Raw genomic sequence first — 14,580 nt, forward strand, 5'->3', positions numbered from 1 at the left:
GCCGACATTAAGAGAAAACAGCGGAGCTGAAGTCGAAAGCATTCTGCAGAATAGACACTTTATATTGTCTACTGTGCGAGATAGCATAGTGTAGCGTAACTAGAGCGGGAAGAGTGAAATAAAAGCGAGTTTTCAGCGTATCTTGATGACATAAGTGGCCTTTTCGTGTGATGGCGTGTATAAGTTCCAAAGCTGCAATGAAATGTTCCAGTTGCCATGAGTACCTACATTACCATTGTATGAAATACATAATCAACATACTCAAGAAGTGCACCTCCGTAAATGAGTAAATAGGAAACCCACTGGATAGCAAACCCCTGCAGAAACGCATCGCGACTGTTACTTATTTGAGGAAAATATTAAATCGTAGATTTCAGTGTTCACCAAATGGCAGTCAGACCAATAGCACGGAAGCAAGAAGGGTCAAAGAGAAACAAACCACCAATCATGATTCGACGTATAATATTTACATTTGTGTTTAGTGGTTCAGCTGATAATTATTTACCAGTCCTTGTTCTGCTTTGCAGCTTCACATCAAGGCAATGTTCATGACTATCCTTAGTCCTAGCAGTTCTAAACTCGAAACGGTCAAGTGTGGTGGAAGCATCTTATCCCCCCGGTTCATACTAACTGCAGCGCAATGCGTCGGTACAGGGTAAGTAGGCCGATGCAGAATTTGGCAGCGCATTACCCAAAAATCTAGGCAATTTGAAAAACACTCCTTTTGTTAACTGAGTGCCAACAGGCAAAGGACGGCCGAGTGGCGCCGATGTTAGCCTCTTTAGGACCAAGGCTTTCTTGGGGCGTTAACACGACTATTCCGACAATTCCTCTCACGTGCGCCGATATCTGAGATTGCATGCTCTAACTACAGACTGAATATAGATCTAGTAGCGATAACCCTGAGTCCACCGCGCAGTACGGTTGCTTCCTGTGGTATCACTACTGGAGGTTTCAGTGGTATTGCTACGGGTGGTAGCCCTTGCAATACCAGCGCCTGGTGGCGGCTCCGACATCCGGTGTTACGATGGAGAATTATGATCTTTATTGAAGGTACGAATAATTACGTGGTGTCAGTTCAACACCAAGTCATACCCATTGTCAGCCAGTAGAAATACTGCTGCGTATATATATATATATATATATATATATATATATATATATATATATATATATATATATATATGAAGGAAAGACTTACTGAAGGTCTCACAGAAACAATGAGAAAAAGGGGGGAAGTGCAATACTGCAGGTATCTGGAAAAATAAATGGTCCCAGCATTAACGTTCTTAAATGTCGTGATGCGCTTTAGATGGGACATCTTATCGGGAATGGAAATTCGGTAGGGCGGTTGGCTTTGGGAGCGCACGGTAAAACCACATATAAGCCATTGCACAGTGATATGGGTTGGGCCGCTTTTCAAGTCAGAGAATCGCAGCGCGAAATTAGTTTTGAAGAAAGACTCAGAAACATACATCGAAATAAATTGGTGGCTAAAGTGCATAAGTATCATTACCTGAAAAACGTGGACGCAGGATGTAGCAAAAGAACGGGAAAGCTGGCAACCAAGTGCAGAGTAATCGAATGCTTAAATAGTCAACCAAGCGTTCTGAAATATGAAGCGAAAGGAACCGATAGAGTGAAATGGATACAAAGTGTGAAAACGAATAGAAGATGGATATTGATGGGAATGAAAAGAAAGGAATCAGAAGGGAATGTCTGCACAAGATGACAAAGGGCAGTGCCTTGCTATTTGCGGCTCGAGCAGGTTACCTAAAGACAAAGTTATACCTGAACAAATATTCAGAACAAGATGAGGCATATGTATTGGTGTGCGAAAATCCAGACACCACTCTGACCCGTATGTAACGCACCATTTCCAGAAGCGCTTGGATTTAAGGTGGATGGAAGCATGCACTGTCACCACTCGAGAGAAGCGAGATACATTTAGAGTATTTGCAAAAAAAAGAAAGAAGCCGGGAATAAATAGATGTGACCGGATCTGTTACAGGCATAGACACTGGTACATGAGAGAGCAGCTTTGAGGAAGAGAAAAAAGCTTCAGATGTCTATAAGAATGCTAGAATGAACAGCATGTATAACGTACCTGGTTAACTCAAGCTGGCTAGACGACAATTTGTCATCTCCCCTTTCATAAAGGGTGCCACTCAGTTATCATCAGCAGCACCCTCATTCTCATCATTGGTACCGATGGTAAGAGGAGCGGTCGCACATTCTTCCCTCGCGACTGCTTGCGTTTTGGGACGGTGCCGTTCCCAAACCGCGCGTCTCGCTGAATACGCAGACGCTGTAGATTGAGACGCTACGCGCCTCGCCGAATAAAGTACATGGTTTAGGCAACCTGTTCTCACCTCCAACTTTGTAACGGAGAATTTCCCTTTCATCGACTTGAACTGTCGGCAGAGCCGCCTACCAAGGAGTCTTGGGGATCATGCCTTGTTCATGGACACTTGGTTATCACGATGAATGTAGCATTAGCCTTAGTGTCGCCTCGACCTCCGTTGCGGAAGTTGCAACTGCAGCGGGACGGTCGCCCTAAAACTGATGGGTATTCAGCAATGAATTTGCCTGTAGATCCGCCTTCTCTGTTCGAACGGCTGTTTTTAATTCACCATTCGTCATTAAAACAAAGATATAATATTACATAAACGTAGCAGTGCGACACAGAGGTTATTCATGCGTGCGTTAATCGAACGCATTCTTGAGCTGAAAAAAGTACTCCTTGCGTAATTAAGGAAAAGAAGCGTCGCTAAGTAATGCCGCAGGAAGCCAAAAACACTAACAATAGGCTAACAAAATGTAGCACCAATCCTTTGTGCGGTACTCATCCTGAACAGTATAGGTGTCAGAAATCTCTCAAGTGCTTTTCGAAAGCAACTACGGCATGGGCTTCCTGTAGAAATCGTAGAGGAGGATGGTGTATACTTTGCGATACATTTCCGTTGATCCAAAATAAGTAAAGAAACAGCAAACGTATGTCAAGGTCATATGTTTTTGTGAGAAACGCAAATGAATTATATAGCAGTTTCGGTAACAAGGTATACAATGCACAGCGTATAAGCCGCTTCTCTATGACAAAAATATATTTATTCTCAAAAAGCTAGTGCTGTGGAATTATACGTGCCAAACCACAATTTGATTATGAGGCATGGCGTAGTGTAGGACTCCGAATTAATTTTGACGACCTGGGGTTATTTAACGTCCACCTAAAACGAAGTACACCAGTATTGTTGCATTTCGCCCCCATCAAAATGTGGCCGCCGGGGCCGGGGTGTGACACCGGGACCACGTACACCGCAGCGCAACAGCAGCAACCACGGCGCGGGTAGATTTATGATTACTGCACTGAAGAAGAATGAGCAGTAGCACCTTCGGTATATTCCCTCTTCTCCGGCACCCTATGCCCCTGACTCACTAGTCTGGCTTTGGGTTCCCGCTACCAGTCCTGGACTTTCACCCAAGCTTGTGTCCAAGTACCTTGGTCCCTACCGTGTCATCAGTCAAACGTCTCCTGTGAACTATATGGTAGAACCCCCTGAGCCGCCTTCCGATAAGCGCCGCCGAGGGCGCGAAATCGTGCACGTTCAGCGACTCAAGCCTTACTTTGACCCACCTGTGCTATCTTGCCCGTAGGTCGCCGAGACGGCTCCTTTCCCCCGGGGAGGCAATTGTACTGAAGAAGAATGAGCAGTAGACGCTGCTTAGAGAAAGACGACGACGACGAGTGCTTGGAAGGCTTGCGCCTGTGTCGCCGAAGCTCTGTGTCCTCTCGCTGCGGTGCTCTGCTATCTGAGCGTTTTAGCAATCGAACTATAACGCCTCTTGACATTACTTATTTTTTAAATGTTTTGGAACCGTCGAAAGGAAAAGATTTGCCACCTATCGTCAGGCAATCACGTCTGGATGTACATTTGAACACCCGCCACGCTCGCTCTTCGTGGGAGCGCCACTAAGCTTGCTGTGTGTCCACAGGGAAGCGCCAGTGAGACGCCCGGTGGCCTACGCGTTATATACGTGACGCATTTCGCCGGCGATAATACAGTGTGTTGCCATATTTTATCAAGGCTAATCGCATTGCCGTCATCATTATTCACCTAATGGGCTGTGGAGGAGTTTTCATGCATACCGCTTCAAGTTTACTATTGAAGAAATACCAATGGAGGCTCTTTTCATACCTCTTCGGTTCTGATATCTATGTTCTTATAGCTATGTTCTTATATCTTAATAATAACAATATAGGAATTAGGCGCCACCGTTACTTGAACATATGCCGCTAGTATCTTGCATTCATAGTGCTTTTCTTGGCTCCTTCACATTACTTGAAGAAGAGTTAAGGCAGCCTGCAACGACATCGCCGGAAGGCGATATCAAAACAATCTCGAAATGTATCAGGTGCTATTAACACAAGTGTCACTCTTGAGGTAATATCATTATGCCACCATGCTAAAATTGAAAGAGCGTACACGCATGATCTCTGCATATTACTTTTTCGTTATTTGGCAGAACTCACCGAGCGGTCGATGTTTCCGTCTATTACAATACCACACACCCGGGCAAAGGAGCCTTCGCTCCAGTGGAAGACTTCAAAGCGCACCCCGACTACGGCAAACGTCCGATGGGATACGACATAGCGCTTATAAAGGTGGAGTATTTTCGCACTCTCAACTGAAAATTATTTATTTTATTGGCTTCTTGTACACGGGTTGAAGCATACAGGTATTCTTTAGCAGCTTCCTTCATTTGTGTTAGCAAATAAAAACGTAGGCTGTTAGCATAGGCTAAATCGTTACTACCAAACAGGAGTTAAGTTTCATGTGTAGCTCATAAAGCTTTTAATATGTATTCTTAAGTACCCCGACCACGACGAATTTTTGGTCAACTGCGAAGCGTTCTTTCTGAGAAACCCATGTGGCTTTCTCTTTGCAGTTTCGTGCTACCTACGGGTGGATGACAATTCTTCCCATTCATTCTTAAGTTCTGCAAGCCACGTGGGAAACCGCGCACATTGTCACACTGTAGTAGAACAGTTATATCTCAACGCTGGATATGTTGGAGCATCCTGCGAGATTGCATTAACCACTCGGGAAATCTTTTTTTTTTTCTCTGTGAGCGTCCTATATATGTCGGGAACCTTTCTGCATCACTGGGGCTAGCTGAGTCAGTTATGTTTTGCGATACAATAAGTGAAATCTCATGCAAGGTCATATTTTATTTTATTTATGCAATCCTGTCAATCCCGTCATGGATCATAACAGAAAGGGTATTCAAAAAAAGTACACTGACATACAAACATGACAATGATAACTAGTTCAGAAATGCTCTAACTACATTGAATGCACTTATACATCAGCAGGAGTAAAATAACATGCCATGAAGTTCATGCTGCAAGATTTGGGCTGGGGGGATAAATGTGCCACAATATGCAAAACAAAGGTAGTGACAAAGTTATACTGCCAATAAAAAATTATTACTAATATGTAAGTAGATCGTTTTCAACAAGTGTGATAAAGGCAGTTAGTGATGAACTATTAACAGAGCTCACGTGCAAAGCGTTCCAATCGCTTATAGTCTGCGGAAAGAATAAATACCTGAAATTGTCGGTACGGAATGCAAACACATTTAGTGGGCGTGGAGAGTTATGACGTATTTTCCTCGTTTGAGATTTCTTTATGTATCTTGAGGTATCCAGATTTATTTGTTGATTATGAGTCGGGGTAAATGGTTTTAAGGCGCGCTAGTTTTGCAGTGTTTTGAAGGGTTAGCATCCCGGCTTGTTTGAGTAGTTCTGTCGGTGAGTCTGCTAGCCTGTTTGTTAAAAATGTATCTCACTGCCTTTCTTTGAACACCTTCAAGTTTGTAATAAGCTTGTTAGTAAAAGGAGACCAAACCACATATTCATACTCTACTACCGCTCTGACAAATCTTTTATGTTCTTGTAGCGTTATATCAGATAGTGCTAGTCTGAGGCTTTTAATGAAAAATAACTGTTTTAATGCGGTTGCAGTGAATTTGTTAACCTGAACATTCCATCTGAGGTCAGAGGTTAATTATCAGTATTCGCAGACCGAAGCGAGAGGAATGCTGTTTAGCGTGTACTGAAAGAGTGATCTGTGTTTCTTCCTGGTTACAGATAATAGAACAGAGTTAACGTTAATAATCATCCGCCAAGCTTCAAAGCACTTGGTTACTGCTACTATGACGTTATTGAAATGTATATGATCGAGGACAGAGTTTATATCCTGATATAGTACGCCGTCATCCGCAAAAAGTCTAATGTTAAAATGCTAGCAGGAAGGTCGTTTATAAAAATTAGGAATAACACTGGGGCTATGGCACTTCCTTGTGGTACACCTGATGTGACATCAGCTGTTACGCATTTCTTGTTGTTAATTTCGACAGACTAAGTACGGTTAGTGAGGTAATCAATAATCCAGTCTAAAATTGGGCCAGTTCGTAAAGTTAGTTCACACCCGCCGTGGTTGCTCAGTGGCTATGGTGTTGGGCTGCTGAGCACGAGGTCGCGGGATCGAATCCTGGCAGCGGCGGCCGCATTTCGATGGGGGCGAAATGCGAAAACACCCGTGTACTTAGATTTAGGTGCACGTTAAAGAACCCCAGGTGGTCGAAATTTCCGGAGTCCCCCACTACGGCGTGCCTCATAATCAGAAAGTGGTTTTGGCACGTAAAACCCCATAATATAATTTTAAAGTTAGTTCAAGGTTTCTAATAAGTTTTAGGTGTGACACACGGTGGAAGGCTTTCGAAAAGTCTAAGAAAATGAGGTCAACTTGTTTCTGGTTATCAATAGAGGTCCTTCCGTCATGCACGAGTTCAATTAGTTTAGCAACGGTAGAAAGTCCCTTACGAAAGCCAGGCTGGAAAGGTGTTAGAATTTGGTTATCTGCTAGATAGGTTGTTATGGTCTTTAAGGTGATGTGCTCAAGTTGCTTGCACATTGTGCTGTTTAGTGAGAATGGTCTAAAGTTTGAGTGATCTGATTTGCTGGGTGATTTATGTATTGGTGTTATTTTAGCAGTGTTCCATTATTTAGGAAGGGTGCAGGATGACAGGGATTTGTTAATAAGTATTACTAAAAACTTCGCAATCCACTCAGCATATCTGCGCAGAAACGTGTTCGAAATGTTATCAGGGCCCAGTCCTTTCTTAGTGTCTCAATTTAGTAGAAGGTTTAAAACTCCAGCTTTGGTCACAGTAAGGGCCCCTGTTGCTTGCCGGTGCAGGTACATTTCAATCGTCTCTATTGAAAATGGAACAAAAGGAGTTATTCAGTGTGGTTGCAGTATTTCAGTTTTCCTTCGAGGACGGATGACTTTCATTATGTACTTCGGGATTTAAGTAATGCCAGAACGTTTGGGGAGAATCTTTTGGGAACTTTGTTAGCGTACTTGAAAAATAGAAAGTTTTAGCTATTTTGATTTTAGATTTTATTTTAGTCTTGGTAGGAACGAAATTTGTAATGCAATACGATATTTTAAAGTCTACGCCATAGGGTTTCCATATCGGTATTAGTGTCATATGAGAGTTGACGGAACAATTATAGCACTTCAGATAATGTGTCAAGTATGCTAGTGTCGTTATCTCGGCTATAGTCAGGATATGTTATTGTTGATCGGAAAGAGGGTGTAGCGCAATGAAACGGGACAGAACATTAGTTGGTGGTTAGACAGGCCGTCTAGTACTACGTTCGCGTCATGACACGGGAAACGATTGCACAGGAACACTAAATCTAAAATGTTAGAGCTAGTTCGTTGTACGTGGTTAGGTTCTGTTACGGTCTGCGTGAGGTGGAAAGAAAGCATTATATCGAAAACAACTTCTGCGCAAGGTGACTGATGTTGCAGTGTACTCCAGTCGATGTCAGGAAGATTGAAGTCCCCTAGCAGTATTAGTAAGGCGCCCTTAACATGGCGTTGCCTGTAAGTACACAATGATTGAAATATGTCTGAATATACCTAAGTATACATAAGTTAGGTTCTAATAACACTTAACGACATTTTTACTGTTGCTGTTGAGTTTTACACATTCATGCGCTTGCATCGGTGATTTCATCTGACGTGTACTTGAAGCTATTTATCCGTTCCTTGAAATCTATCTGTAATTTTAGTTTTCTTAGTCGTTTGCACGGCTGCCCTGATGAACATTATAGCTGTTGTGCATCATCGTTTGCATGATTTATGTGTTCTGCAAATAGCTTAATATTATGTAATAACCTCATGTATTTAGGTATGCCATATCCATAGCTATGATTAGTTTTTATGCTGCCTTCTTAGACATTTCGATGGCACATGTCAGATAGAGGTATGTTTACATCGCACCTGTTTCAGATTTCTGAAATATAGTTGGAACTCTGCGGCCATCCTGTTTGAGTATACCTATTTTGTTCCTGCATTTTCGCGTTGTCCTGTTATTACTGAATTAAGCTTTCATATCTCCTCATCTTGGTGACTTCTAAACATATTTAACACAATATACGCTCTTACGTGATGGGAAGGCCGTACTGCTAGTAAAAATAGAAAATACGTTCGTTTGTTGAGATTGGGTATTTGATACAGGGGTACTACTTCATGTGGGTACAGCAGTACAGATTTATATTCGCAAGTAAAGGTGCCAGAAACATGGCTATAATTACGCTTTCCCAAGTAGACCAATATATAGAGTGTCCTAGCTAGCGTTACCTAAGCTGGGCCGACAACAGGGCCGATAACTGGGCCGACGACAACAAAATTTTCTGACATTTCTGAAATTTTCTGACCATGACATTGAGATCAGCAAGGAGCGCAACGCCATAGCCACTCAGCGACTATAACTACAGAGCTTTCGCAAAGCATGCTGTGCGCTTACTAACATGCTGATGCAAAACCTTTGCGGTACCATGTTCCTGTCTCTTCTCCACGGAATTGCTTGTTAGACTTCGAAATTAGACTTCTGGAATCTTTTCTTGTAGACGTTGGAATGCGATGATAGCGTTTTTGCTGTGGAGGCGATCGCTGTGAGTGCAGAAATTAAGTAGAATTTAATAATGTATATCACTGTGCAGTATTCTACAGTCTGCAAAGTACCAACTACAGCCACCGTCCACAGTGAAACCATTTAATTTGGATCTGCATTTATTCTAATTACATAAATTTTACGTATTATTGGCAGCGTTGTTAGAACAGCCCACTCAAGCTGCCGCTTCGTTGAGAGGATGTCACCTTGGCTTGCTTTCAAAACAAATGGCACTGACTACCTTGAGCAGGTGTTCTTATCTAATTGGCTGAGAAAACATGACGACCCCTAAGAGGTCGGAAGGGTATGGTTCAGGCCAAGTTAGCGCAGTGAAAGCGGATGATCGAGTGAGAAGTGTAGTGCCGTCGTCTGCGATTGGTCCGCTTACCTTTTCTCATTTCGCAGTAGTTGGCGGAAAATCACGGCGACGTGCACAGGGAACCTAAGAATGCCGCTAAAACAGGTCCCCATCGAATAAGACTTGGCTCAGTGGTGTTGTATACATGCCGAAAGGGCTCGACACGTTATACCGCCACGAATTATTTTTTTATTATAGGCAAAAAAAGTTCGCTATCGCCGGCAACTACAAGTAGCCAGTGTCAGAGAAATCGAGTGACAGCCGTCTTCTATTCCTTTCAAGACGTGACACACTTCGGCTATTTTAGGGAAAATAATGACTTCTGCTCAGCGCATCGACGCATCATTAACTCGTAAATGGCGTTGCTACGCGGATAGTCTTTGTGGTATTATGACGTCACGTAACAGAGAGGCGAAGTAGGCGTCGCAAGGGAAAAAAATTGAGCAATAGTGGAAGGAATAATGGTGAAAAACGGCGAATAGTTGAAGAGAACTTGTTCACTTTTGTTCTGCGCAATCTTACTTACTCAGTGTGCGCACTTCATATCAGGTTTCTTGAGTTTCGTGACGTCGTGATACAGAGAGGCCAAACGAACTGGTCGGCATTTTTTTATCAGTCGTGGTGGGCTGAAGGCACAAATGGAAAAGAAACAGATTGCAATATCTTTACGTTATAACGCCCCATATGATATATGGTGCGACTTTCTTGCGAGTAGGGCTGCCACAGTCTGCCGAGGCTCAATTCGCACACAGAATATCGAAGGACAGCATAAGGGAACATCGACCTAAATTTAAACGTCGCCATATGAGCTCAACGACTAAAGTTAGAAAGCGTCGCAGTAGTCAACATTTCTCTATACGCTGATGATTGGACCATGCGGACAAAAACGGACTCGGCCGGATAACAGCAGGATGCGCTCCAAAAATCTATCAATACGACTGAGTTTACGAAAGGGGTCTATCCTGCTCTCCATGGAAATTGGCACTCTTCGACTTGCGCCAACACGAAGAAGACCGGATAAAGTACCTCCTGATCCTGGAGTCAGGCTGAGCAGAGAGACGATCAAGAACGGGCCCACTTTCAGCATCCCCAGGTTTATCCTACAGTAATATGGAGCCGGTTGATCAATCTAGAAACTTCAAGAGACCATCATGCGAATCATGCAATTCCTGGAGAGTGGCTACTCGAACGCAGGGCTTCAAGTAACACCACATACTCCACCTAACGCAGGCACTCGTCATCGGTAGCGCCTCGTCTGGCACGCCTTTCCTCGGCTTAGGGGGCAGCCAAAGAGCGAAGCTAAAAATACTCTTACGCAAGACACACAAGCTCTCCTGGGGCCTTCCCTCTACCAGGTCCAAGCAGACACGCCTCCAATTGGGCCTACACAACACGCGGGTGGGGCTCGTCGAAGCCAAATGACCAGCCAAATAGAAGGCCTCAAACTTGCGATAAAGGGTCGGGCTACCATACTCCGGTTTGGATACAACTTTTATGTCTTATCCCCACCGGAACCAAGCTGTAAGCAACGAATTATCGATGAAATGAGGAATCAAATAGAAGTTTCTGCTATTCCATGAAACATGCACACGTAACGCCATGCAGCGAGAGGAGAGGCCTTAGCGCACGCAATGCAGGGTTCCTACGAGTAAGAGGAAACGGCAAGATACACTGACGCAGTCCAGTACAAAGGCACGCAGACATCTCCTTTTAGCCAAGTAAGCAAAAATCAAGAACTTGCAGTTGCCACGGGGTATGCAGTGCACTGGGACACTGCGGAAGATGTTCCAATCACCCTAGCAGCCACGATGGATGTTTAACACGCTACGCCGTAATCCTGGTAGACTCGCAAATAGCGTGCCACAATTACACGATAGGTTGTAAAATCCGCAGCTGCTTTGCGCATCCTCGAGCCCACCAGTTTCTCCCCAGAATCATACGTAGTCTGGAAGCCGGGACAGTGTTCCCGAGCAGGCAACGAAGCAAGCCACACTGCATTTACCCTCTTGGCCGCCTCAAAAGGCGACAAAGTAACGGCCCCTTCAGAAGAAACCGTACCACAAAGGCACATGAATATACTCGCACGCGAGCTTCCGCAGAGCAGAACCTATACCCTACCACACCCGAAGCCTTAGAAAGACAACGCGACAACTTAATATACTACTGCAAACCACACTAAGGGGCAGCTACACTTTAACACACAGTACAGGATTTGACCGTATTTTGGTTAGAATTTACGAATACCACTGGAATTTCGGGCACGCGCCAAACACTTACTAGCACATGGTTAGCGATTGTGAACAAAATACTGTTTTCGCCTCTATCCCTCCCCCCCCCCCCCCGACCAGAGTCGTGGGAAAGCGCGAAAGCTCGCGATGGCATTAATCAGCCGGTGAACAGGGCAAAAGAGGCGCTAGGTCACATGGCGTCCTGGACTGAACAGGCAACTCGCAAGGACGGCGACCATACTTCCTTCAATACATTTCAATATTACACATTATATGGTGTAGTGACCGTCATCTTAAAATACCACCGCCGGCAATTCATAACAATGCGATCACATTCTTAGGATACGTCATGCACTGTGCGGTGTCCGTACGTCCGTCTGTCCGTCCGACCGTTCGTCGCCCTGTCTGTCTGTCTGTCTGTCTGTCTGTCTGTCTGTCCGTCCGTCCGTCCGTCCGTCCGTTTGACCGTTTGACGCTCTGTCTGTTTGTCCGTCCGTCTGTCTGTCTGTCTGTCTGTCTGTCTGTCTGTCTGTCTGTCTGTCTGTCTGTCTGTCTGTCTGTCTGTCTGTCTGTCTGTCTGTCTGTCTGTCTGCCTGCCTGTCTGCCTGCCTGCCTGTCTGTCCGTCCATCCGCCCGTCCGTCCGTTGTCTGTCAGTCAGTCGGTAGGTCAGTCGGTCGGTCGTTCGGTCGGTCGGTCCGTCCGTCCGTCAGTCCATTCGACCGTTTGTCGCTCTGTCTGTATGTCTGTCCGTCTGTCCATCCGTCTGTGTCTGTGCATCCGTCCGCCCGTCCATCCGTTGTCTGTCATTCAGTCGGTCGGTCACTGCACTCCAATCAGTCAGTCAGTTAATCAGTCAGTCAGTCAGTCAGTCAGTCAGTCAGTCAGTCGGTTGGTCGGTCGGTCGGTCGGTCCTTCCGTCCGTCCGTCCGTCCGTCCGTCCGTCCGTCCGTCCGTCCGTCCATCCGTCCGTCTATCTGTTTGTCTGTCTGTCTGTCAGTGCGTCCGTCTGTCCGCCCGCCCGCCCGTCCATCTGTCTGTCTGTCTGTCTGTCTGTCTGTCTGTCTGTCTGTCTGTCTGTCTGTCTGTCTGTCCGTCTGCCTGTCGGGCTATCTATTTTACATCGAAGTGGTAAGCCTGTAGTTGGTTGGCATTTTTTTGTCCGCGTCCGTCAGCAAAACCTTGCGCCGATCCCGGCGTCAGTACAGGGTCAGGAGCAGTGGCTGGTATCCCCGCAAGGAAGAGGCTTCAAATATTCAGCAAAGTGAAGAGGTTGTGGTGGTGGTTATGAACAGCTTCGCTGGAAAGCCACTTTCGCAGGGCCAGAATGGAGAGTCCGTTAGATTTTTTTGTTTACTTGGCAATTGAAGTTACTGGATTGTCCGTGGCCTAACGCATATAACTTTGGGCTGCTGTGATGAGGGAACCTGCTTAGAATCCAACCATTGGACAAACAGGGGTCAATGGTTACATGCCTATGTGTGTGTGCCGGTGTTCACTATCAGAAAGCTACATTATAGTTGTTACGGCCCCGGCCGTCACCAAGCCCGGACCATATATGTTGAGGTAGTCTTGTGTGAACCTATATTAACAGTCTATAGACAAGGGTAGTTGGAAAAGTATGGGAGAGGCCTTTGCCGTGCAGTTCGCGTAATGAGGCTGATGATGATAGTAACACGTTTGCCAGGTTCATATTTCGCGGCAGTTCCGCTATTGGCGCAGTCTGTACGCTAGAAATCGCGAGAGAAAAGCCCGGCTGTCTACAAGACTTAAACATGACAAGTTGAGGCGTTCTGCATATAGGTGAGTCACTACCTTTCATAAATGCGAACGCCATTAACCTAGACACCCCTCGTGAGATAGGGTCTGCCTGAACTGCTATCGCTATCTATATCAATGTCTACGCGTGAACTACAATTACTTGAATGCTGATTAGAACTTGTAATTTTTACTGAATCCCTTTCCGTACCACCTAATGTGCTCTTGTTTCAATTGCAGCTGAAGGACCCACTTGACTTCGACCAGTCTGTCAGACCTATATGCTTGCCCACACGGCAAGTGCATCTGACCAACAAGGATGCGTTCGTTGCTGGATGGGGATTGACAAACGACTGTACGCGGTAAAAAATATATAAGACGATGGTGCTAGAGTTAGCATTGTGTGGATTTGTGAACACGTAAAAAGCTGATGTGAGGTATTCGCGTTAGGCATTGCAGCGAGACCTTTGACACTATTAGCAACTTCAGTTCACTGTTAACGCTAGCAATGCCTACATCACGTCGATGCCTCCGGCTCCATCGAACGCCAAGGGAGGCTGAGCCACATAAATTCTTACTTATACAGTGGTCGGCTGTGCACTACAATATTTTGCTGAAGATAGTGAGGTAATTATGGTTGGCGGCTGGAAATCTTTGAGGACGCTTTGTGATAACGATAATAATAAGAAATTCTTGATTTGTGGTCCTAAATATGGGTCTGCCAAGGCGAACAAATGGCTTTTGAGCAGTGCCGCGCAGCAAGCAAAAGTCAGAGCTTATACGACTACCGATTCACATGATGAAAATAATTGGAATAGGCAGGAAGAAAAGGAAAGAAATCAAGCATATGAAACAAAAATAACAGACTTAACGTCTTTCCGGCTGCCTGAACAAGGTCATCCAGAAGACTTGGCACATAGAAAGCTCGAAGACCTTCTCCATATCTAGTCAGGACTCCCGGCAAATCGAAATGATTTCGTGGACCCAATATTTAAGCAGGTATATATGGGAGGCAAAGTTCATTATTCCACAGGTACGTAGGAAAAACACTTTCAATAAATAACAACCTGAACGAAGGCATAAGTGCGCGAAAAGAAAAGCCAGACTAGAATTAGCGGGAATTGGAACACCATAGATTACGGTACGAATTATGCATTTGTAGTAAGCAATCAACCCTATTGCGCCATAACACTGAACAAAATTAGGAA

The 14,580-nt window shown here is 44.9% G+C and overlaps 1 protein-coding gene across 1 annotated transcript in view; it reads left to right on the top strand.

The window, feature by feature from the left end:
* Positions 1–539: 539 nt before the first annotated feature.
* Positions 540–14,580, top strand: part of LOC142564357 (clotting factor B-like) — a 32,390-nt gene continuing 18,349 nt past the window's right edge. Inside the window, exons 1-3 of the mRNA XM_075675338.1 lie at positions 540–655; positions 4,525–4,663; positions 13,613–13,727. Coding sequence (XP_075531453.1) covers positions 543–655; positions 4,525–4,663; positions 13,613–13,727 — 367 coding nt within the window. The 5' untranslated portion in view covers positions 540–542. The remainder of the gene's footprint in view (positions 656–4,524; positions 4,664–13,612; positions 13,728–14,580) is intronic.

The sequence above is a fragment of the Dermacentor variabilis genome, chromosome 11, assembly GCF_050947875.1.
Source record: "Dermacentor variabilis isolate Ectoservices chromosome 11, ASM5094787v1, whole genome shotgun sequence".
NCBI lineage: Eukaryota > Metazoa > Arthropoda > Arachnida > Ixodida > Ixodidae > Dermacentor > Dermacentor variabilis.